Raw genomic sequence first — 25,763 nt, 5'->3', positions numbered from 1 at the left:
CTTTGTTTTAAAATTTTTATTCATGTTTATTTTAACCACAATACTAATTGCTATTCCTAAAATATATTTTTCTTTCTCCTCCTCCTTTATGGAGTATTAAATGTTTTAATGTCATGGCAAACTCTTTTATTAGCTTAGGATTACTTTATATATATATATATATAAAGAAAAAATTAATAGCAAGTTACAAGTAAATGTACATTTTTCTTGTAATGTATCTTTACATATTTCAAAGAGGCAAGTGGCAGCAAATGTGAAATAAGCATAAGCAAAGTGCTTTTCATTTAAGTGCTTAGAGGATTAGTCAAGGAGCACTTCCTAGAAGTGTGTTTTGAAGATTTTAAGAGAAGGTACAAATATTCACTGGTGACGAGGATGGAGTCAGAAAAGGGAAGTAAAACACACATTATTCATTGGGAGCTGCATTAGAAGGGGGAATGGATGCTAACAAAAAGAAAAAACATCTCTTGCAGGATGGTGAAGCAGGCTTTCAGCTGGGGTGGAGAAGGGATGCTGAGTCACAGTCACTGGTGAAGTTATTGAGATGTCATTTCAGCCTTGCTACTCATATTTTGCTGGATAATGTGCTAGATCCTAAGGGAAAAGCTAAAGAGAAGGGAGAGACAGTGCTTGACCTGTAGGTACTTATGATCTTGCTGATGAGACAAGGCAACAGGAAGTTAAAGGAGGATCCTTGAAAGCCAGTAAGAGGAACTTGGATTTTATATGGTATGTGATGACAGGAGCCATTGGAGGTTCTCATGTATCATCTTGCTTCTATCATCTGCTCAGAAGGGAGAGGTCTGAGCTGGGGAAGATCAAACGGAGCAGGTGGCTAGGTTTTAATCTTTATAGCTATATGTAATCAGCAGAAGAGCTTTTTCCCACACAAAACTATTTTGAATCACTTTAGAATAAAATGAGCTGCCTAAAATCTTCTGTCCATGATTAACAATTAATAGAAAATCACTGGTTTGCTCTTGCAAACAGCACTTAATGTCAGTAGCTTCAGGCTGTTTTTCAATTTTACAGTAAATTTTTTTACTGAAACAAATTTAGGTAGCTATTTTGTCCATGGGCTTTTGTAGTGGAAAGATGATGTGAGTAAAATAGAATAATGAGATTCCTTTTCTGCACCAAAATATTAGCAAGTTGCTAATGGTTCCATTTTGATACTGCCACTTTCAAAATAAAGGAGAGAGATCAAGTTGCTTATGGAAACATTTTGGATTATGTTTAAAATAGTGTAACTTTATAATAGTTGATATGGTAAATAATTCAAGGTTTGCTTTTAGTGCATCAGTTTATCTCCATCTTGGCTCAACCCTAAGAGAGAAAGTTTCCAGATTTTTATTGCCTGTCTAATAAGTCCCTTGGTAATTGGTTTCATGCTGTAGGAATGTATATTTTATTTCTTCCCTTTCTTCTTCTTCTTCTTTTCATCTGCCTCTTTGCTACTTGCAAACCGTTCTGTGATTTCCACTGTCTCCACTGACCTTCCAGTGGGAAGCCTTCCAAGGTCCTCGGTTTCCTGGAATGACATTTGAGGCATATTTAAGTGCCTTACGATATTCCTGGGTTTATTTGGGTTTTGGCCCATATGCATTGGTGGTAAGTCCCTGAGAGGCACTAGTACAAAAACAACAGGAGCCCTGAGGTCTGGAGGTAGGTTGGGTTGCAGTTGTCCACTCGTCATTTGAAAAGACTGTCCAGGAAAGGCATTGTTCAAGGGGTAGCTCTCTAAAGCCACCTGAGCTTTTGTGTTTGGATTCCTTTTTGTCTGGAGAAGAACATCAGTGAAGTAAGGTTTTACGCCTGTTATGGCATTGATTTCATATGCGTTGTGCCTGTCAGCCAGTGCTCTCCCAGTTAAAATGGGCTGAAAAACATGTGATCGTGAGACACCACTAATAAAGCTGTAGAGAACAGAATGCCAAATCCCACCACTTATTGGACTCAAAACAACCCGTGGCCATAAGCTGGCCAGGCTCCGGAGAGCTTCGCGGTTCCATGCTGAGGCAGGAAAGTTCGTCTCAGTATGATAGAGCTGAGAAAAATAAATACTAAGAGTGATGCCTGGATACGTAATCAGGAAATTGTACATTTTGCTGATGCAGCAGTGGTTAGCTTCATTACAAGGGGAGTTGTTGGAATACAGAATGATATGCCTGATGCTGTCATTATTGTATATGGCTGAGTCAAGATAACCATTCATTTCAAAGAGCATTGATTCTGGATGGATATAATTCCCAGTGCAACTGCTAGCATGGCCCTTTTGCACCAGGCTACCAGAAGAAGTTTTTAGTTCATAAAATGTGAGGTGTTTTGTTTGAGGATATGTTGTCCCATAAGGGAATCCAAAAATCTGACAAAATTCTGTGAGGGAAACTCTTGCTTCTTCACCTGTTCGAATATGGTAAGGACAATTAGAGCAATCTAGAGAGAAGCTTAGCCAGTAATAAGGTTTTACTATTGTTCCATGATTTGCTAGGTATTCCTCATATATGGGCTCCATTGCTAGATGTACTGTCTTCTAGCTGCAAACCTAAACAAGGAAGAGAAATTACATATAAAACCAGGGCAGGAAAAACTGAAGACAGTGCATTAACTTATTAAACCATACTTTCTTTAAAGGAAGTAGCATAATAAAGATAGTGATATATGCATAGATTTAAAAGCTCAGGATTCATTACTCTTTATTGAGACTTCTAGAGCATGGGGAGGAAACAGAAGAGAAATGCATTCTTCAACTTTACCTGTTTCATAGATTCCAAGTCAGTAAAGCAAATGAGTTAACAATGCAAGTTCTAGAAACAGACTGTCTGGTTTTAAATTTGGGCTTGGCCAATTATCAGCTTGGTGGCTTTTGGCAAGTTATTTAACATTTGGGAGCCACAGATTCCTTGTCTGTAAAATGAAGATATTAATAGTACTTACCTCATAAAATTGTCTTGAGCATTGAATAATAGAATGAATATAAAATGCTTCACTAATGTGCTTGTCACATAGTAAGGACTCAGTAAATATTAACTCTTAGTAGTAAAAGTATCTAGATTATTCCTAATTATAAAAGTACAAAAAAGTGTTTTGCATTTTGTTCATGATCTTTCTTCTCAGAATATGTTAACATCTAATGTATTGTGCAGAACTATTGAGTGTGCTTGCATTTAACATCAACTTTCCTAAAATCACTGGCAATAATTTGGAGGTTTTTTGGGTTTTTTTTGAGACTAGGATCATGGGATCTCTTTTGCTTAATGGTAGAGACTTCTTGGGAAAGTGCCACTTGAGTATTCTTTGGGTTGTGGACACTCATTCACTGACATGTAAGAGTTTTCTTTCCAGTGAGTGGGTCTTGTTAGAAGACTTTTGAAAAATTACTGTTACAGAAAGCAAATATGGTTCTTTAGAATATTTCAAATCAGCAGTTTCTGGGATGTTAAACTCAAAAAGCTGAGATCTTTAAGTAATGATTTTTTCCTTTAAACAATATTCCTTCAGTTATCGTTCCTATAATGCCCTAGGAGCTACCTATTTTGTTTGTTTTTGAGACAGTCTTGCTCTGTTGCTCAGATTGCAGTGCAGTGAGATGATCATGGCTCACTGTGGCCCCAACCTTCTGGGCTCAAGTGATCCTCCTGCCTCAGCCTCCCAAGTAGCTGAGACCACAGGTATGTACCACCATGCCCAGATAATTTTTTTATTTTTTAGGAGGGATATGGTCTTGCTATGTTGCCCACACTGGTCTTGAACTCCTGGGCTCAAGTGATCCTCCTACCTTGACCTCCCAAAGTGCTGGGATTACAGGTGTGAGCCACCATGTCCAGCCTTCCATCATTATTAACAGGTCTATTCCCTCCAGTCTTTTTGCTGTGTGTGTATGTTACGTATAACATAAATAAAGTCATGTTTTATACCCTGGCTTTTTCACTTCATATTGTGCCATGAGCATTTTCCCATGTTATTAAAAATTCTTTAGAAAACACAATATTCAGCCTGGCGTGGTGGCTCACGCCTGTAATCCCAGCACTTTGGGAGGCCAAGGTGGGTGGATCATAAGGTCAGGAAATGGAGACAATCCTGGCTAACATGGTGAAACCTCGTCTCTACTAAAAATGTAAAAAATTAGCTGGGCATGGTGGCATGCACCTGTAGTCCCAGCTACTTAGGAGGCTGAGGCAGGAGAATGGCGTGAACCCGGGAGGCAGAGCTTGCAGTGGGCCAACATCGCGCCACTGCACTCCAGCCTGGGTGACAGAGCGAGATTCGGTCTCAAAAAAAAAAAAAAACAAAAAACACAATATTCATGGCTAATTAGTTTTTTATTATGTAACTGTAACATTCAGTTTCTTGCCTCTTTTAATTATTATAACACTTTGATGAATATTTCTGTAAGAAATTATCTGTTGCATATATTATATAATATTTATTATAAAGAATCAGAGATTCTTTTTTTTTTTTTTAGAATAGATTACTAGAAATCATAGTATTAGGTCAAACATTGTCAAATCGCTTCCTAGGAAGGTGTACCAATCTTATCACATTCTCTTGCAGTGTTGCTTATCCCAATTTGAGAAGTGAGCATTGGTATTTTTTTGTTGTTATAATGTGTGCCTTTATTATTTCTAGTGAAGTTGAACACTTTTTGACATGCTTATTGGTCTGTGGTATTTATTCTTCTGTGAAATATATTTGATTTTTTGCCTATTTTTTTGTGCGAGGTTTTCCTTATTGGTTTGCAAGATGTCTTTATGCATCAAGAATATTAAATCTGCCACATTTGTTGCTAATATTTTACCTGGTTTATACAGCCTTTTAATTATGCCAATGTTATTTTAATTGCACCACATTTTACATTTTTATGTGGTCCAGTCTCTACTCCTATGATTTTTTTTCTTATTTTATTTAGAAATGCCTTCCTCATCAAAGCATAATTAAGTATTCCCCATATTTTCTTCTAGTATTTATGGTTTCATTTTTTACATTTAACTTTGTCAGGTAACAAAACTGATAAGGCAGAAAATTTAAATGAGGTAAACTGACCATTGCAACAGAATATATTTTTCACTTTTCAAAATCTCACTTATCATATCACAAGTATAAATACTTGTGCTAATAAATAAATTATGGCCTCTCATATGGAAGTGCTATGTTCACCTTCTGTCTTCCTCAGCCCAGATCAGCTCATTCATTGCTGTATTTGATATAACTTGATCTCTAGCCTGAAACCTGCAGAGTTCCTATGCTAATCCTGTCCTGGGCAGAAAATATGTTAAAAGCCTCAATCCAGCTATAGGTGGAATGTGGCTTTATTCATGTCACCATTATCTTAGTGGCTAATATCCTGCAGTAACTCTGGCATCACATACCTACCAAATTCTAGATTTCTCCTAGCCTCTGCTGTGTCATCTTAATCCATAGGATTGGACATTAGCTTTGTTTTTTCCTTAGTGCTATATTTTCCTGATGTAACTGAATTCCTGCCCTGAGGCTTCCTAGACCTTGTCATAGCTTTCCTTCTAGGGAGCTGGATTTAACCCTTGGCAGTGGACGATCTCTTGGAACCTGATGCCATTTCCTGCTTGCTCTCGAGCATTGTTTCCTCTCTGGACCTCCTGCTCGCTTAGCCTTCATCAGGCTGGATGGATCTGTCCATCAGAACTTGCCAAAACCAAGCCAAAACCAAGCCCAAACCCTCATGCTTTTTAATATTGTGCCCTTGATGTGGTCGACCCCTGGGTGGTACACCGGACATCCAGGTTACTGCTCAGATTACAATTTCATCTCACCCATAGACAATTTACAGATTGATTTGGCTAAATGTTATGGAAACAGAACCAAGAGGCACTTTTCTGTCTTTATTACTATTTCTTAAGGTGATGTGTATGTGGAGTTAACGATATATAATGGTCCCATAATTACCCTTTTGGGAAACAAAAGTCTTTGTGTGTTTTTAGATAAAGGTAGCAAAATGGTAACTCCCTATTGCTTTTCTAAGCACTCCTTCCTTTGCACCCCCATCTTCTGTGGCTGTTTTAGCCAGAAATGATACATCATTACTGTCTTTAAGGAGATGGAGAGGACTGCGGCTTTGACACATAGTGGAGGGAGCTCTGTGGTCTCATTCTTGCTGACGGCTTTTCAGTGTCAACCAACTATAGTTTCCTATTGGTGAAGTTTTCACTTTTTCAGTCTTTCTGGGCTTGTTCTTTGATCACCCTCATCTGAAGAGGAAGCAGGAAAGAACTGTTGCGCTCTTTGAACTCTTATAGAATTCATGGTTTATTGTAGCAATTTTTTATGGACCACAGATTATCTTGTTAACTTTTGGTATCTGTTATTTTATTCTCCCCAACCAGGTGGAAATGTACCCTGTTTAGGCCCAGGACCTACCTTAGCAACCTTGATTGGCTCACAAGCCAGGTTGCTTAAGACTTGTTTCCCCAGCAGCTGGTGTCCCTACCTCCTGCCTAGCCCTTTTCCTTTTGCTTTGTCTGTGCTTGGGAAATACATGTTATACTCTGTAGAGCAGATATGCTGGCAGTACGAACAGAGATGTGTAGAGCCCAGCATGCTGGAGGGCTCTCTGCATCTGGCTGTGAGTGGCCCCTGGACTGGGACCGTGGGAGGACAGCTTTCCATAGTTTAACATAAATGAACTACACCATAAGGACGATCTGCTCTCATTTCACTCAACTAGGATTTAGTGAGTACTGTTAAAGAACAGTTTGCACTGGAGTAATTGGAGAATGCCCTTCACAATCTGTGCACAATCTGTTAGCAGCTAAAAACAAATGTTAGCAGTTATAATTACCATCAATTTGTCTCCAGGCTTGGATCACATTCCAGGTGTTAGAAGAGATGGTCTATTTCCTTTTATTTCTCCTTTAAGTCCCATGCCCTGTTTCAAGTAGCTTCAGAGGACAATTGTGCTGTAAAGATTCACCTTGTAATAGGTTCAGGATACTTTCACAGTTTGTGTCTATTCGTTCATTTGAACTTTGTTGTTCCAAGTTAGAAAGCCCTTGCTGAGGTGTGGCTACCTCTAAGAACACTGTTGAATGGGTGTCATGGTAACATTTGCAAAGTAGCTACTGCTAGGATACAGCTCTGACACTTATTACTTTATTTGCATATCAAGCCACCTGTTCCAAAGATGAAAATATACAGGACTGCATATTCCAGTCTGGGTAAAAGGATAATAGCTGACTGTTGAAGAGAACATGTTGAGGTTTTTCTCCCGCTAGCTGAAGAATCAAGTTCTGAGGGCTTGCTCCTCAGCACCTTTCTCCTGGTCTAGAGTAGGTGCCAGGCCTGGCGGTTCTGTTGCCTGCGCAGGTGCCAGGGCTTCTCCTTGGGAGGCTTGCCCTCTGTGAGAGGGAGCAGAGAGTTGACTTCCTCCAAGAGGCCCATAGTCCCTGAAGGGAGTGTTTTTGATTCTGTCTAAACCTAGGCTATGTGTTAGCGGTTTCCCTCCTCTTAGAAATTGCCTGGGAGACTCTTGTTATTGGTATATATGTGGTTCCCTCCAGTTTAAGACAAGATTTATTCCAGGATCAGTTGTAGCCCCTTCTCTGTGGCTAACGGAAGAGCCACTTGTCCTTCTCCATTCTTTTCCTTAGTCTCCCTTGACCCCCACATCATCTCCTAGACACAAGGCACATTGATAGTCACAATTCACTGTGAATCACTCTGGATTATTCCCTCATTCCTCTTTCCCAGGCCACCTGAAGGAGTGAGTGGGGATCGCTATCATGTACATTCCAGTAATAACTACTGGCTGTAAGCAGACATACTCTAAAAATGACTCAGGATACTGAGCACCCAGAGGACACCTTCTGTCTTCTTGAAGCTTCACCACGCCTGTTTCCACTCAGACTTCCAGTCTGCACCACAGCACACATCCTTTCTCATCCAGAGTGCTCCTACTAGACGAGCTGTTTTTGTCTCCTAAGGGCCTCAGGTGTATTCCTGAACTCCTCAGCTGGTTATTTTCAGTTCCATCTTCCTTGGTGCTTGCTCTGGCACATGGTCACTGCTGCATCCTGTCCCTTCCCCACCGTTTGCCATGGGTCTTCCCTTTGTTCTCATTGCTTGCATCTTCTAACTGAATGAACTTGTAAATATGGAACTGAAAGTCAATCCTCATAGCTCATCTTTTATTTAATCCTAATAAATGACAATCTATTGCAAACATTACTTTAAAAATATTACTTATCAAAAGCAGGGTAAAAGGATAATAGCTGACTGTTTAAGAGAACGTGTTGGGGTTTTTCTCCCACTAGCTGAAGAAACAAGTTCTGAGGGCCTGCTCAGTTCTGTAAGAAAGTATTAGCTGTCTGACAGGTTCCAGTGAGGGGAGGAAAAGACAAAAAATATAGTCCCCAAATCTGCACCACCATCCCATGTGCACTGTGCACCTTCCATGGTGGATTAGATGCTCAGCAAATGATACACCTATGGAAGGTTAAGCCTAAAGAAACAGGAAAAATGAGCCTTTGTCCACTAGCACATTTACCAATTGCATTTTAGGGTGATTTTAGGGATAGGCAACCCCAATTAGTCATTATTCTTTAAAGGTAGTTGTCTGTTAGATGTAGGAAGACTCCAAGGAATGTTAAGTTGGGAACATTCCATTTAGGTTGCACAGCATGACTTTCAGGACTAAACTTCATCATGAGGAAATGAAAGGCCTTTACCATGGTTCCTGTTCACAGCGAAATTGACATGTATTGGAAAGGAGATGCTTGGAAGAAATGTCTAGCTTCCCCAAGAGACTCCTTTCTTCTCTCTTCTGTCTTCCTTTGTTAATCTGCCATGTTTCATCTTCATTCAGATGAGTTATGATGTATATTATTTATATAAAGATATTATGAGATTATAATGAAGAAGATTTACAAAGACCAAACTCCCCTACAATGATCTAAATTTTTAAGAGACATTTACTCAGTTTGGCACTCCAAAAATTATTAATCTATGTTCTGACAACCCAGTTTGGGGTATATCCAAGATGGCTTGTGTGTTGCTAGTTACTGCTTATAAGGCAACTTTCTCTTTGGGTGGCAGGAAGTAAAATATTTATAAGTTATTGGTAAAATGTTAAAGTTTTATTTGAACCTACGGTACCCAAGTAATTATATAATTCATCATTTTAGTAGCAGTTTGGTTGACACTGAACAATAATGCTCAAATTCATGTAGCAGTAACAAAGTACGTGATAAAAGGAACTGAATTTAGAAAGCAAGCTTCAAGTAAAGATCAGAAGATTAAGTAGATTTCATGGAGCTCACTAAGGAGTTAGGTGGGAAAGATGAGATAAGAAAAGCACTGGAGTTGAGACCAAAAGGAGACAAAAAAGCGGAGGGTGGATCTTCGAGCTCGGGGTCATAAACAGGATGGCCACAAGGTGGCAGCACAGTCTTAACAGCAGAGAGCTTTCTGTAGGGCCACCTTTAATTTGCTAACACCTCAGACTTTCTCTTAGAATTCCTCCATGTTGATTTTCCTCATTATCCTAGGGGAAACAGCAGCAAATGTTTAGAATTTAAAATGACTCCTAAAACTTAAGTTGAGGAAAAGTGTAGGGTAAAGGCATCATCTTTACTTCCAGAGACTGTTTAGATGCTCTAAAGAAGGCTTCCAACTCTCTGTGGGAAAGGACAAATTGACATTTCCAAACCGTATCTTAAACACAGTGATGGGAGGCCATTGTTTTGGGCTGAGCTTGTACACTAGGCCCCAGCCGACCAGACCAAACCAAGATGGAGTCACTCATGCTAAATGTGACATAAACTAAAATTTTAAGGAAGCAGATAGATCCTAAAGCAGAGCAGGTTTTTTTTCTTTTCTTCTTTTTTTTTTCTTTCTTTCTCATGAAAACAGGAGATTCCAGCACAAGGAGGTCCCCTTGGGTCTCTAACTCTTACAAAAAAGTAACCCGAAATCCATGTTCCCACCTTAAAAACCAACTGTTCTGCTCTTTCCCAGTGGGATCTGAGACCAAATAAGTACATTTATGATGGTAACAGAGTGACCTCAATGCCTAAAGTTTTGGTCACTGTCAAAATTGAGAGGTGGACCAAAAGGTGGGGAATTGTTAAATTAAGTTGAGCCTAAAGCTGTCCTTACATATTTTAAGTTCTGCCTAAGGTTTCTTCGTACTCAGCAAACTGTAACCTAACTGGAATGTAAATAGACTGTAACCTACTCTTGTACCAATCACCAAGTTTTGGCCAAAGGCAGCCAACTGTTCAAACCATGTTCAAATCAGGGAAATGCCAAGCTGTAACAAATCCAGCTGTTTCTGTACCTCACTTCCATTTTCCTTATATCACTTTCCTTTTTTGTCCACAAATCCTCTCTGACCATGCAGCAGTGCTGGAGATGCTCTGAACCTATTCTGGTTTGGGGAGCTGCCCGATTTGCCAGTTGTTCCTTGCTCAGTTAAACTCTGTTAAATTTAATTTGTCTAATGTTTTAACACATCATACACTAATACTTTTGTAAAAGTTAATAAAATGATATTATAGAAAGAAGAACAAAAAAGACATATAGAACATAAACCTATTTTTTGGTAATTAGTTAAACTAATTGTGAAAATAGCACATCAAACTTTCTTTTTAAGGTTTTTGAAAACCAGAAAATCTAATTATTATACTCTAGCCAAACTACCTAATGTTTGCTTTACATTCTTTCCCCACAAAACTAAATTAGTGAACTTAGGCAGACTCTTAACTAAGTTCACAGAATCGACTCAAAAAAAAAAAAAAAAGATTGCTTTGCTTATTGGGGTCTTTTGTGGTTCCATATGAATTTTAGAATTCTTTTTATTTCTGTGAAAAATTTCCTTGGAATTTTGATAGGGGATTCTGTTAAATCCGTATAGCACTTTAGGTCATATGATCATTTTAACAATATTAATTCTTCCAATCCATGAATATGAGACATCTTTCCATTTATTTGTGTCTTGTTCGGTTTTTTTAATGGATGTTTTACAGTTTTCAGTGTATAGATCTTTCAAATCGTTGCTTACATTTATTCCTAATTATTTTATTCTTTTTATAAATGGGAATTTTTCTTGATTTCCTTTTCGGATAGATTATTATTGGTGTAAAGAGATGCAACTGTGTTTTGCGTGTTGATTTTTGTATCCTGCAACTTAATTTGTTTTGTGTTCTTTATGGTTTTCTTCATATAGGATCATGTCATTTACTGAATGCATACTCTGTGGCAACAATTTTACATGCATCATATTTCTACTAGTTTAGAATTATTATAATTTTTATTTGACAAATAGAGGAACTTGGGCTCAGAGTTGGTTGCTCAAGATTATACAGCTAGTAACTGGCAGAGCTGGGATTTGAACCCAGAGCACTCTAACTCCAGAGGGCGTACTTTTTTTTTTTTTAAATGCTATAATCCTGCTATCGCATCCTAGTTTTTAAGCAAAAGAAAATAATTTCAAATTTATGAACTAGTCTTAAGATAAATGGGAAAAATCATATTTCAAAAGTGAGACAGTGATAAAGCTAAGGACAAGAAAAAAATGTTAATTTTGTATCTTGTAACCTTGCTGTAATTGCTTATTATAGTTCCAGGAGTTTTTTGGTCAGTTCTTTTTGGATTTTCTACATAGCTGATCATGTCATCTGCAAACAAAGACAGTTTTATTTCCTCCTTTCCAACCTGTATACTTTTTTTTCCCAATCTTATTGTGTTAGCTAGGATTTCCAGTATAATGTTGAAAAGCAGGGGTAGGAGGGGACATCCTTGCCTTGTTCCTGATCTTAGTGGGAAAGCTTTATTGTTTTTTTTACCATTAAGTATGATGTTAGTTGTAGATTTTTTAAAAATCAAGGTGAGAAAGTTCCTGTCTATTCCTAGTTTGCAGAGAGTTTTTGTTTTTAAAATCATTAATGGGTGTTAGATTTTGTTAAATGCCTTTTCGATATTCATTGATATGTGGAAAAATCATATGATTTTTCCTCTTTAGCCTGTTAATGTGATGGATTACATTAATTGATTTTCAAATGTTGAATCAGCTTTGCATAGCTGGGACAAATCCCACTTGGTTGTGATGTGTAATTCTTTTTATATATTCTTGAATTCAATTTGCTAATACTTTCGTTGAGAATTTTTCCATCTATGTTCATGAGAGATATTGGTCTGTAGTTTTCTTGTAATGTCTTTGTCTGGTTTTGGTATTAGAGTAATGCTGGTATCATAAAATGAGTTAGTAAGTCTTTCACTTGCTTCTATCTTCTGAAAGACATAGATAATTGTGTAATATTTTCCTTAAATTTTTGGTAGAATTCAGTGAACCTATCTGAATACCATGCCTGGTGCTGTATGTTTTGGAATGTTGTTAATTGTTGATTGAATTTCTTTGATAGATATAGGCCCATTAAGACTGCCTATTTATCTTATGTAAGCTTTGGAAGATTGTGTCTTTCAAGGAGTTCGTCCATTTCATCTAGGTTGTCAAATAGGTGAGCATAGATTGTTCATCGTACTCCTTGATTATCCTTTTAATGTCTGTGAGATCCGTAGTGATGATGTGTCCCCTCTTTCATTTCTGATATTAGTAATTTGTGTCCTTCTGTTTTTTCTTAGTTAACCTGGCTTAAGGCTTATTGATTTTATTGATCTCTAAAGAAAACCTATCAGCTTTCGGTTTAATGATTTTCTCCATTGGTTTTCTATTTTTAATTTTATTGATTTCTGCACTGGTTTTTATTATTTCATTTTTTTTGCTTACTTTGAATTTAATTTGCTGTACTTTTTCTAGTTTCCTAGAGTGAAAGCTTAGATGATTGACTTAAGGTCTTCTTTTTCTCTTTTTTTTTTTTTTTTTTTTGAGATGGAGTTTCACTCTTTTTGCCCAGGCTGGAGTGCAATGGCGTGATCTCGGCTCACTGCAACCTCTGCCTCCCGGATTCAAGTGATTCTCCTGCCTCAGCCTCCAGAGTAGCTGGGATTACAGGCATGCACCACCACACCCAGCTAATTTTGTATTTTTAGTAGAGACAGGGTTTCTCCATGTTGGTCAGGCTGGTCTCGAACTCCTGACCTCAGGTGATCCACCCACCTCGGCCTCCCAAAGTGCTGGGATTACAGGCATGAGCCACCGTGCCTGGGCCTAGGTCTTTCTTTTTTTCTAATGTACGCATTTTATATATATTTCCATCTAATTATTGCTTTTGCTGCATCCCCCAAATTTTGAAGCATTGTATTTTCATTGAGTTCAAAATAGTTTTAAATTTCTTGCAATTTATTCTTTGACCCATGTGTTATTTAGAAATTTGTTGTTGACTGTCCAAGTATTTTGGAATTTTCCAGCTATCTTTCTTTTTTCTTTTTTAAAAAATTGAGATGGGATTTCAACATGTTTCCCAGGCTGGTCTCTGACTCCTGAATGCAGGCCATCCACCTGATTTCAGCCTTACAAAGTGCTGGGATTACAGGTGTGAGCCACCACGCCTGGCAGGAATTTTCCAGCTATCTTTCTGTTTTTGATTTCTAGTTGTAACTCCATTGTGGTCTGAAAGCAGACACTGTATGATTTCTATTCATTTACATCTGTGAAGGTATGTTTTAGGGTCCAGAATATGGCCAATTTGGTGAGTGTTTCCTGTGAGCTTGAGAAGAATGTGTATTCTACTGGTGTTGAATGAAGTAATTTATAAATATCAATTATATCCAGTTGATTGATGGTGCTATTGAGTTCAGCTATTTCCTTACTGATTTTCTGCAGGCTGTATCGCCCATTCTGATTGAGGAGTGTTAATGTTTTCAATTTTAATACTGGATTAATCTTTTTCCTTGAAGTTCTATCTATTTTTGCTTCATATATTTTGATACTCTGTTGTTAGGCACACCCACATTAAGCATTGGTATGTTTTCTTGGAGTATTGATCCCTTAACCATTTGGTAATGCTTCTCTTTATTCTTGACAACTATCTTTGCTCTGAAGTTTGCTCTGAAATTAATGTAGCTACTCTTCCGCTTTCTTTCGATTAGTATTAGCATGGTATATCTTTCTTTATCTCTTTCAATCTGTATGTGCCTTTATATTTAAAGTGGGTTTCTTTTAAACAACATATAGCCAAGTTTTGTTTTTTTAGATCCTTCTGACAATCTGTCTTTTCATTGATGTATTTAGAGCATTGACTTATTTTTTATTTATTTATTTTTTTGAGACGGAGTTTCCCTCTTGTTGCCTAGGCTGGAGTGCAATGGCATGATCTCGGCTCACCGCAACCTCTGCCTCCTGGGTTCAAGCGATTCTCTAGCCTCAGCCTCCTGAGTAGCTGGGGTTACAGGCATGTGCCACCATGCCTGGCTAATTTTTTGTATTTTTAGTAGAGATGGGGTTTCTCCATGGTGGTCAGGCGTGTCTCGAACTCCTGACCTCAGGTGATCTGCCCGCCTTGGCCTCCCAAAGTGCTGGGATTATAGGTGTGAGCCATCGCGCCCAGCCAGATCATTGATGTTTAAAGAAATTATTGGTATTTGGATTAATATCTACCTTATTTAATACTGTTTTTTATTTGTTGCTCTTGTTCTTTGTTTCTATTTTTGTCTTCTACACTTTTTCTACCTTTTATATTTTTTTATTGAGCAATCTGTATGATTGTATTTTTCTCTCCTTTCTTAGCACATCACTTCTACTTCTTTTTAAACATTTTTCAGTGATTGTCTTAGAGTTTGCAATATTCATTTATAACTAATCTAAGTACACTTTCAAATAACACTATACGGCTTCAAGTAGTACAAGTACTATATAATAACAAAATATTTCTACTCTCCCATCTTTTGTATCATTGCTGTGATTTTACTTACATGCTTATATATATGTGTGTGTATGTGTAATTAAATGCATTGTTGCTAATATCCTTTTAAACAGTCATCTGTTAGATCAATTATGAATAAAAAAATAAAAGTTTTTATTTTACTCTCACGTATTCATTCTCAAATGCTCTTCCTTTCTTTATATAAATCCAAGTTTCTGAGCTATATCATTTCCATTCTCTCTGAAGAACTTTTAAAAATATTACTTGCAGGTCAGGCTTACTGACAACAAATTCTCTCAATTTTTGCTTGTCTGAGAAAGTCTTTATTTCTCTTTCATTTCTGAACGTTAATTTCACAGGGTGTGGAATTCTAGGTTGATGAGTTTTTTTCTGTCAACACTTTAAATATTTTCTTCCACTCTCTTCTTGCTTGCATTGTTTTTGAGAAATGAGGTGGAATTTTTATCTTTACTTCTGTGTTCATAAGGTGTTTAATGATTTATTTTTAATTTAATTTAATTTAATTTAATTTAATTTTTTAAGAGAGAGTGTCTCTCTATATTGCCCAGGCTTGTCTGGAACTCCTGGCCTCAAGCAATTCCACCACCTCAGCCTCCCAAAGTGTTCAGATACAGGCATGAGCTATGAGCCACCACACCTGGCTGTGATTTTTTATGTTTAATTTTTTGAAGTTTGAATATCTATGCCTAAGCATAGTTTTTGTTTGTTTTCTTTTTGTTTTGCATTTATCCTGCTTGGTGTTCTCTGAGCTTCCTAGATCTGTGGATTGGTGTCTAACATTTATTTGGGGGAAATTTTCACTCATTATTGCTTCAAATATTGCTTCTGCTCTTTTCTCTTTTTCCTCTCCTGGGATTTCCATTACATCTGTTTACACCCTTTGTAATTGTCCCCCAGCTTTTGGATGTTCTGTTCTGAGTTTTTGTTTTCAGTGTGTTTTCTTTTTGCTTTTGGTATTGGACTTTCTTTTTTTTTTGAGATGGAGTCTCACTCCGTCGCCAGGCTGGAGTGCAGTGGCAGTGGTGCAATCTTGGCTCACTGCAACCTCCGCCTCCTGGGTTCAAGTGATTCTCCTGCCTCAGTCTCCCAAGTAGCTGGGACTACAGGCATGTGCCACCATGCCCGGATAATTTTTTGTATTTTTAGTAGAGATGGGGTTTCACCATGTTGGCCAGGATGGTCTTGATCTCATGATCTCATGATCCACCTGCCTCGGCCTCCCAAAGTGCTGGGATTACATGGACATTTTTATTGTTATGTCCCCAAGCTTGGAGATTCTTTCTTCATCATGTCCAGTCTACTAATGGGTTCATCAAAGGCATTCTTTATTTCTCTTACACTATTTTTTTTTGTAATCTCTGTTATTTCTTTTTTGCTCTTAGAATTTTCATGTTTCTGTTTACATTATATACCTGTTCTTGCATGCTATCTACTTTTTCCATTAAAGTCCTTAGCATAGTCCATAGTCCTTAGAAGCATAGTTGTTTTAAATTTCTGGTCTGGTAATTCTAGCGTTTCTGCCATATGCGATTCTGTTCAGATATGCTTGTTCAGTCTCTTCATCTCTTTAAACTGTGTTTTTTGTCTTTTGGTTTGCCTTATAATTTCTTGTTAAAAGGTACACATGATGTACTGGGTAAAAAGAACTGCAGTAAATAGGCCTTTAGTAATGTAGTGGTAAGGTGTAGGAAGAAGGGGAAGTGTATTAGTTCATTTTCATACTGCTGTGAAGAAATACCCGAGACTGGGTAATTTATAAATAAAAAGAGGTTTAATGCACTCACAATTCCACATGGCTGGGGAGGCCTCACAATCATGGCAGAAGGTGAAGGAGAAACAAAGGCACATCTTACATGGCAGCAGGCAAGAGAGAAGTGGTGAGAAAAAGGGGGAAAAACCCCTTATAAAATCATCAGATCTCATGAGAACTCACTCACTGTCATGAGAACAGCAGCATGGGGGTAACTACCCCTGTGATTCAAGTACCTCTCACCAGGTCCCTCTTACGATGTAGGGATTATGGGAGCTACAATTCAAGATGAGATTTGGGTGGGGACACAGCCAATCCATATCAGGGAGCATTCTGTGGTCTTATGAGTAGGTCTCAGTCTTTTGGTGGCTTTTGCCCCTGAATTGTGAACTTCATCACTGTTTCTCTGTCCCTGTCTCTATCTCCCCACTCCCGCTCCCACACTTTACATGGGAAGGAATGACTTAGAAGGGGTTGAAATTGGGTATTTTTTTTCTTCCATGTAGAAAGCTAGAGGGAGCTATTTCCCTTTCCCCGGCTTGATCAGGCTCTGATCAAACCCCAATAGGCTCTGGTAAAATAGTTTCTTCTGAGGCCAGGCTTTCTTAAGAACAGAATGCTCTGGCACATTTCAAAATTGGTTTTATTTTGTGTCCCCCTGCTGGAATCATAAGGGAATTTTTCTCTGATATTTGCTGTGAGATAGAGCTCCTGGATGGAAAACTCATAAAAGTGTGGAAGCCCCCATATGACTGGGTCTTTCTGGAGTTTTAAACTTACGGTTGTCTCCACTGAGCCTCTAGCAATCCATTAATTACAGTTCAGGTTTTCCTATCCTAGCACTTGTTCCTGTGGAGGTTTTTGCCTGGGAGTTTATGTTCTGATAAGTTGTGATTCTCAGTATCTGCCTGTCTCTCTGATATTTGGGGCAGTGGTTTGTCCTGTAACTCTACTTTTCTGGTGGTTCTAAGAGGAGTTGTTGATTTTTCAGTCTGTTCCAGTTTTTACTTGATGTTAGGATGGAGTAGCAACTTCCAAGCTCCTTACATGTTGAATTGGTTTATTCCTTTTTAATGCTGAATAATATTCCATTGTATGAATATACTACAATTTGTTTATTCATCTGTTGGTGGACATTTGAATTGTTTCTAGTGTTGGGCTATCGTATTAGTCCATTTTCATACTTCCGTAAGAACCACCCAAGACTGGTAATTTATAAAGGAAAGAGGTTTAATTGATTCTCAGTTCTGCATGGCTGGGGAGACTTCAGGAAACTTACGATTATGGCAGAAGAGGAAGGGAAAGCAAGGTACCTTCTTCACAAGGTGGCAGGAAGGAGAAGTGCTGAGTGAAGGGGGAAGAGCCCCTTATAAAACCATCAGATCTTGTGAGAACTCACCCACTATCATGAGAACAGCATGGGCAAAACTGCCCCCATGATTCAGTTGCCTCCACCTGGTCTCTCCCTTGACATGTAGAAATTATGGGGATTACAATTCAAGGTGAGATTTGGGTGGAGACACAAAGCCTAACCATATCAGATATTATGAAAAAAGCTGCTCTGAACATTCATGTTTAAGTCTTTGTGTGAACATATGTTCCATTTTTCTTGCATGTCTACCCAATAGTGGAATTGCTAAGTTTTATGATAAATACATTTCAACTTTCTAAGAACTGCCAAACTGTTTTCCAAAGTGATTTACCATTGTACATTCCCACTAGCAATTTATGAGCATTCCAGTTGCCCCACATCCTTGCCAAGACTTGGTATTGTTAGTGAAAGGAAGCATTTACTATATCAATTTAGAAAGACTAGTTTTTTCTAAGCTTGCCATTTGACAGAAAGGGAATGAAGAGTGGATTGGACTCTATAGTTTCTTCATTTGGATAGCTAATGCCCAATAAATCTCCAAAGATACCATACTTATCAAGAAATTTGATATTTAAATTATCACCATTTTCAGCTTCTCTTGTCCTAATTTCTTCCAAATGGAGCTAAACTCAGTTCAATCTGGTTTTCCAATTAGGTAGAGTATATGGAAGCTGAGAGGAAGTATTATGGCTGTAGACTCAGTAGGGCATATGGTGAGCTCTGAAAATCCTCCAAGTGGTTGCTGTTGAGAAATTCATTGTCAGTCTAGTTGTTTCATTATAGATAATTTTTCTTTGTGACATTTAAGAAACTTTGCCTACCTTTGATTTTTTTTTCTTTTTTTTTTTTTTTTGAGACAGAGCCTTGCTCTGTCACCCAGGCTGGAGTGCAGTGGCGTGATCTTGGCTCACTGCAACCTCTGCCTCCCAGGTTCAAGCGATTATCCTACCTCAGCCTCCTGAGTAGCTGGGATTACAGGCATCCACCACCATGCCTGGCTAATTTTGGTGTTTTTAGTAGAGACGGGGTTTCGCCTTGTTGGCCAGGCTGGTCTCAAACTCCTGACCTCAGGTGATCCTCCTGCCTCAGCCTCCCAAAGTGCTGGGATTACAAGCATGAGCCACGGTGCCCAGCCCTTACCTTTGATATTTTAATTTCACTATGATGTGTTTAGGTATGGATTTATCCTGCTTAAAACCCGAATTTCATGATTCTTATTTTTCATTAATTCAGAAAAAATAGTCATTATTTTCTGAGTCTTATTTTCTCAACAGAGAAATGTTTCTCTGTTCTCAACAGATAAAAATATTTCTGTCTTTCCCCATCTTTTGGAACATAGATTAGGTATATGTTGAACATTTTCATTTATTCTACATGATTCTTCATTTCTCTTTTGCAGTGCCTATGAAAATTATCATTCATTTTTCAGTGCTGCATTCTAGGTAATTTCTCCAGATCAATCATCTAGTTCTCCACTTCCTTCTGCAGGTCTTTAATCTGCTATTTAACCTACTTAAGGGGTTTTAAAAATCCAATGCTTATGTTTATCATTTCTACATGCTTTAGGGATTTTTGTCTTTAATTAATTTAAATGTTTTTATAATATAGACTATAACAAACAATTCTATTATCTAAAGTTCTTGGGAGTCTAACTCTGCTTTTTGTTATTTCTACCTACTCTGGCTTTCCTGGATTGCTTTTTGAGTGTGGTAAAATTTTATTTAGTAAGTCATACTTGGTGGGGATCCTGTGTGGCTTACATTCATGGCATGTCTTTCTAGAGCAATGTTTCCATTTTTTTCTTCAACTTTTATTTTAAATTCTGGGGTACATATGCAGGATGTACATGTTTGTTACATAGGTAAACATGTGCCATGGTAGTTTGCTGCACAGATCATCCCATCACCTAGGTATTAAGCCCAGCATCCATTAGCTATTCTTCCTGGTGTAGAGCAGTGTTTTTTTAATTTTCCTGCATATTAGATTCATCTACTGAGCCTTTAAATATCAAGATGCCAGGTTGAACCCCAGACCAGTTAAGTCAGATACTGTGAGTATGAGACTGAAGCATCAGAGTTTTTAAAACCTCACAGTCAAGATTGAGAACCATTGCTCTAGAGAAAATTTGCCTTTGATTTTTATAGGCACTATCAGTGTGTTTTCAGCCCTGGACCAGTTTAATATCAGTGTCTCAACTTTGGGTTCCTGAACTGTATAGGTAGCATAAATTTGAAACCCATGTTTGGGGAACCTTTTTCTTTCTCTCCTCAAACATGTAGGCTGAGATAGACAGATTCCTTGTCATCTCTTTGCACTTAGAGAGTAGCCCTTTAGGGGTTGTGGGGGCAAGGAAGGGCTCTGTTCTACTTCATCATGTTGAGCAAACCCAAGGCTTCATTGTTGATCCCATATGTCTGTGAAATCCTGAACTTCTTGATTACCAGTATTAACAAATGCCCTCTGTGTGACTTAAATGTCAGTGCCAGTGCAGCAGTTCTATGTTTATGCCTTTTTCTGATTTTGGTTCTAAATTCCTCTTACTTCCTTGAGAGCTCAGCTGTGCATTTAGAATCTTTGTTATATTTTATTTAACAACTCTCAGTTTTTCTGTGTGCTTGTGTCACACTATTGCTAGAAATAGAAGTCTTGCTATGATGGCATTCTCTACCTTTTGTGGCCATGCCCTACCCTTTGGGATCATCCTCTTTTCCAGATGCCTGCCTAAACCAAGTGTGAACTTGCTATGTCTTTAGACATGGTGCATTGGTTTGCAAGTGTCTACCTGGCAGGCCCCTGGAGCTTGTATGTATTCCTTCACCCTGCTTGGCTTGGTCTTGGCTTTGTCTTAATCCATCTGGTCTCTGTTGCCAAGGTCTAGGCATGCTTTGAATTCCAACCTACCTGAATTATGTCAATCTCTATTCTTTTTCTTGTGTTTCCAAGTCTTTGTCTTCACTCACTTGCTAAACTCAGGTCTGGTTTCAGTTTATTTCCTGGACTCATGTTTCCACAAAGGACTCGCTTTCCCTGATTTGAGGATTTGTAGCACAGTTTATAACACCATGGGAGTGAGTCAGGATTCACACTTCTAGGATGCCAAGATGGTCTGAGCAAATAGCTTCTAACTTTATATGTCATTAAAAAAACACTTGTTACTGAGTATGTAAATTCCAAAGACTTTCTATTATATATTGATAACATTTGTACCTATAGTATTAATTGAAGATAAATGCTTTATCACTGATATTGTCAGGAAGAAGGATACCCTTTACAGTTGAGGATACCCTTTTGTTTTTCTTAAGTTTGCTTAATTCATGTGTAGCCATCTTCCTGTGTATCAAATAAAACCAGCTGTGACTGGATTGTGGCTCCTGTAGTCCATGCAACCCTTTTACTCTGAGACCTTGGAAGGAAGCTGAGTTTGGTGGAAAGCATCCAGAGAACTCTTGGCAGCCTTGGTGAATCATTTGCCCCAGTTTGGACTTTTCTATCTCTTTTAGGAAGCTCTGCTGAGATCATTACTGAAATATCAGTTTTCCTCAGAGAATAACCCCTGGTCTTCTGCCAGTGGAGTTAGCATTTGGTTATGAAGATGGCTTTGAGAATTAAATAAGATACCTGGAGGCAGGAGTGCATTATGTACTGGTAGTGAGCCCACAGAAATGATAGGTTGCATGGTTGTTGGTGGATAGTGGTCTAATAGAATCTTTAATCTTTAATCTATCAATTGCATCCTTTAGGATTTGTGTTAATGCCCCCCTTTCAATCATTCTGTCTTTATTTAGATTTCTCTTCGTATTTTCTGTCTTTTCTTTCTTGGCAGTATCTTCAAAAGGAATTAGGAGGCTGTCCCAGAAGTTGCCTTTGAAGATTGTTGCAATGTGTATACCTGTCAAAAGGAATTGATCAAACCCTGCTGAAAGCTATTTTACACATCAATTTATGAGCCAGTCTCAGCTCTTCTGATCTGATCATCCAGAATGATCCAAAAGGAAACCATCAGAGCCAATCATAGAGCCTGGAGTGATTTTCAGATGCCTCTTTTTCTTCTTTTACTTACACAGGGCACTCAGGAATCTTGCACTCTGGATGAACCCAGTTTACATTTTGGTTGGGATGGGAAAAGTAGAGCTTTAGACTTTATTTTGAAGGCAAAACCCTTTAATTTACTTAGGAAACATTTCAATTCTGTATGGTTTTCTTTCTCTGTTTTCTTCTTTCCCTCCTTCCTTCCTTCTTTCCGTCCTCCCTCCCTCCCTCCCTCCCTTCTTTCCTTCCTACCTACTAACCTACTTTTTTTTTTTCTCTCTCTTTTGGTATCTTGGAACATATCTAAGTCTTTTGGAAAATGGACATTGTTGAAGAAAAAGTGTTATCACTATTACAAAAATATGATTTAGAATAATGGAACCTCAGATTTGGAAAGAACCCGAGGATTCCTTTATTTCAGCCATTTAACTAATACTTAAATTCTTTCCAATCTAGTCACAGCCCGTGATGGGATACCTACATCACCTGCAACTGTTAGGAAACTTCTGTGTCCTGCAGTACCCCTTACAATTTTGAACAGCTCTGGCTGTTATTTAGTTACTGTTTATGTTGAGCTAAAATATACTCTCCTGTAATGCCTATCCTCTGCTCTTTAGTTTCTTTTTTGGGGACCATAAAGAGCAATATTTTTTAAATTTCAGGCTGAAATTCAGGGTTGTGAAATAATTTTAATTGGTTATGACCATCATTAAAAGAGAAGAAAAAGGCCAGATGTGGTGGCTTATGCCTGTGATCCCAGTGCTTCAAAAGGCTGAGTCAGGAGGGTCGCTTGAGCCCAGGAGTTTGAGACCAGCCTCGGCAACGTAATGAGCACAGGTCTCTACAGAATAATTTAAAAATTAGCTTGGCATGGTGATGTGTACCTGTCGTCCCAACTACTCAGGAGACTGAGGTGGGAGGACGGCTTGAGCCCAGGAGGTCAAGGTTGCAATAAGCTGTGATTGCACTGCTGCACTCCAGCCTGGGTGACAGAGACTCTGTCTCTAAAAACAAATAATAATAAATAAATAAAAGGAGAAGAAGAACTAATAGAACAGAATGAGAGTAGAACAAAATAGAAAATATCAGAGAATCTCACAAGTAGTAAAGTTTTCATGAAACCTTTGTCTTGATTTTATGTTTAATTATATAATTAACTCTGTATGTGCACTGTATCTCAATGGTCAAAAGAGTTTGAAAGCTGCTGAATAGAACATGTCTCACTTTTCTTCCCTATGCCACCTACATATTTGAGCCATTCTCATGCCCCATCAAGTCTTTTCTTCCCTAAAGGAAGCATTTCCATTTCTTTCCACTCATCCGTATGTATCACAGTCTCACATTTCCTTGCCACACTGAACACGGTTCAGTGAACCTAGTTTGTATGAAAAATTGGGACCTGGAATCAAAAACAATGTCCCTAGCTATGTTCTAACTGAAACAGGGGCAAGTAGAACTACCCTGTTCTTGGTTAGCAGAATGCACTTCACTGCATTGTAATGCAGCCTGAAGTGGTTAGATCGATGAGGATGTGTCACAGAGACTCCAGAGCCAGAGCCCCTGGGCTGTGTCTCATAGTGATGAAATACACAGCCCAGGGGCCTCTGGCTCTGGAGTCTCTGTTTAGTCAGTATAAGCCTGCAGATAAGCTGAAGAGTAACCAAGGGCAAGTTACTTCTCTATGCCTCAGTTTCCTCATCTGTAATATAAGCATATTTCAAATTTGCAGTATTTTATAATATTTTTGGATTTTTTTGTGAGTATTAAATGAGTTAATACATGTAAAGGACAGAAAAGGGCATATAATAAGCACTTAGCAATCCCAAATATTTTTAAAGCAATATCAGCAAATTATTGATTCATTGAACATTTCATCAACTCAGACGTGTAGAGCTTTCAGCATGTGTATAAATAGTGTGATTATATGTCCCATTGTGCCCAGGGTAGCCCTAGTTTTTACCTATTGTCCTGGCATAATTAATGGTACCCTCTTTCATTCTCAAAGGCTCCAACAGAACCTCAGATTTGCTTATTCCAAATCATATTTTTGCAGTAGGAATTAATATTTTCCTCAGTTGTGTGCCATCCTAGGTAAAAGCCACATCTTCTCTCACTAAATATTTGATCAATTTTGGATTTACTTGGAAGACGAGATCACTCCTTTTTTTTCTACTGAAGCTTCACCTGAGCCTGCTGCCCACCGCTACACCTCCTTTCCTTGCCAAGTGGCAGAAGTTAGCTTCAGACTAGAAACTCCAAAGGGGAGGCTGTCCCCCTTGGGCCAAATTACCTGGGTTTAATTTGGCCCATCATGCTGTTCTGTGAAGACCTTTTGGATTCTGATTCTGTCATTCAGGATATTTACTAATCCTCAATTTCATGTTATTTTCAAGTCCTTTTTCCTAGGGAGCTGACATCCCTTAAAGGTTGTTTTGTGTCTTAATCCAAGTAAGCTGAGGTTACCCGATGGGGTTTACCAGAGAGGGTTTACATAAAGCCTTGTGGAAGTGTTAATGGTTGCTATGTATTAAGCCTTTATTATGTGCAAACAAACTGCACAGTATCCCTCAAATTAGGGGTGTTGTGAGCATTTTACACATGTATCTTCCCTGGTCAATGTCACATCACCATGAGTTAGGTGTTATCTCCATTTTAGGGGTGAGGGAAGCAAGGTTGTCACGTAGGTAGTGAGGCGGAGAGCTGGGACTTGAATCCAGTCTGTGTGGTGGGGATGCCTGGAGAGCAGGGCACCCTCAGAATGAAGGTCTGAACAGAGGTTCTTGATAACATAGCCTTTTAAACTGGAAGGCTTTTTTCTGATGTGATAAAATTATACTTCCATGTGTAATTCATCATTCTGTTGAGGACTCATAGTCCTTATTTAAAATATCAAGATGAAACTATTAAAGCAGATGTGGATGAGGTGGAATTTGGGGGTTGGAGGATTAATAATTTGAGGGACACTGTGCAGTTTGTTTTCTCGTAAAACATCTATAATGTCTATTTGCTTTTCCACATACAAATAAAAGAATATGTGCACCTGTGTGTAACCTCCTAGGCAATGAAATAGTTAGCTTTCTGTGGAATAGATTGGTGCACCAAAGACCAAAGTGCCTTCTTTTGAATTATTTTCCCACTTTCCATAGATTTATATTCTTCCCTATCATGATACCATAATCAGTGAGTTTTTTATTGATTTATATCAGACTTACTTCCAAAGAGAACTTGAGTTTATATCACTTTTTGTTGATGTATCAGCAACGTTAAAAATATTACTTCTGTATTACTAACATTGTCTATTACTAAAAAGTAGGCACTATAATTGAATATATGAATGAATTGGTGAATGGCCAACACATACTAACTTTAAGAATGTTTCTCTCTCACTTGTGTTTTGTTGCTGGTGAGTTGAGCTACTTGTCTCTTTTTTTTGACACCAAGATTTTTTTTCCCGAGACAGGCTCTTCCTCTGTCGCCAGGCTGGAGTGCAGTGGTGTGGTCATGGCTCACTTACGTGCAAGGTTCTTCTAAGCAAGATTCCTTTTTTTAAAAAAGTTGTGATGTTTGAAAGAATGAGTCTATTTCCTAAGGCTTTTGCTTTCAGAGAGGTCTGGTTAGCTTCTTTGAAGATCCAGTCTCACACTGGCTGGTTACCTGCCAGAAGGGGTGAGAGAAGGGGCAGAAAACAGCCTTTCCAAGGGTAAGGCAAAGACCTTTTACTGTCACTGTTAGTCCCCTTTTACAAGCCCAAAATAGTTACTGAAGCCGCTGGGGCTGGGCATTTGCCATATTAACACCT

General features: G+C 38.3%; 2 protein-coding genes across 3 annotated transcripts in view; one reads left to right on the top strand and one right to left on the bottom strand.

Moving 5' to 3' along the window:
- Nucleotides 1-25,763, top strand: part of RGL1 (ral guanine nucleotide dissociation stimulator like 1) — a 282,899-nt gene that overhangs the window by 10,526 nt on the left and 246,610 nt on the right. The window lies entirely within an intron of this gene.
- Nucleotides 133-7,134, bottom strand: APOBEC4 (apolipoprotein B mRNA editing enzyme catalytic polypeptide like 4). The gene is made up of 2 exons (XM_012501995.2): nucleotides 6,815-7,134; nucleotides 133-2,545 (listed from the first exon to the last, which is right to left on the bottom strand). The coding sequence occupies exon 2, from the start codon at nucleotides 2,513-2,515 to the stop codon at nucleotides 1,409-1,411; it is 1,107 nt and encodes a 368-aa protein (XP_012357449.1). The 5' UTR covers nucleotides 2,516-2,545; nucleotides 6,815-7,134; the 3' UTR covers nucleotides 133-1,408.

The sequence above is a fragment of the Nomascus leucogenys genome, chromosome 9, assembly GCF_006542625.1.
Source record: "Nomascus leucogenys isolate Asia chromosome 9, Asia_NLE_v1, whole genome shotgun sequence".
Classification (NCBI taxonomy): Eukaryota; Metazoa; Chordata; class Mammalia; order Primates; family Hylobatidae; genus Nomascus; species Nomascus leucogenys.
This window is presented reverse-complemented; position numbering and strand designations above follow the sequence as displayed.

Bases quoted from the DNA above. Each gene is read 5' to 3' on its own strand.
- APOBEC4 (XM_012501995.2), bottom strand. From the start codon at position 2,515: ATGGAGCCCATATATGAGGAATACCTAGCAAATCATGGAACAATAGTA.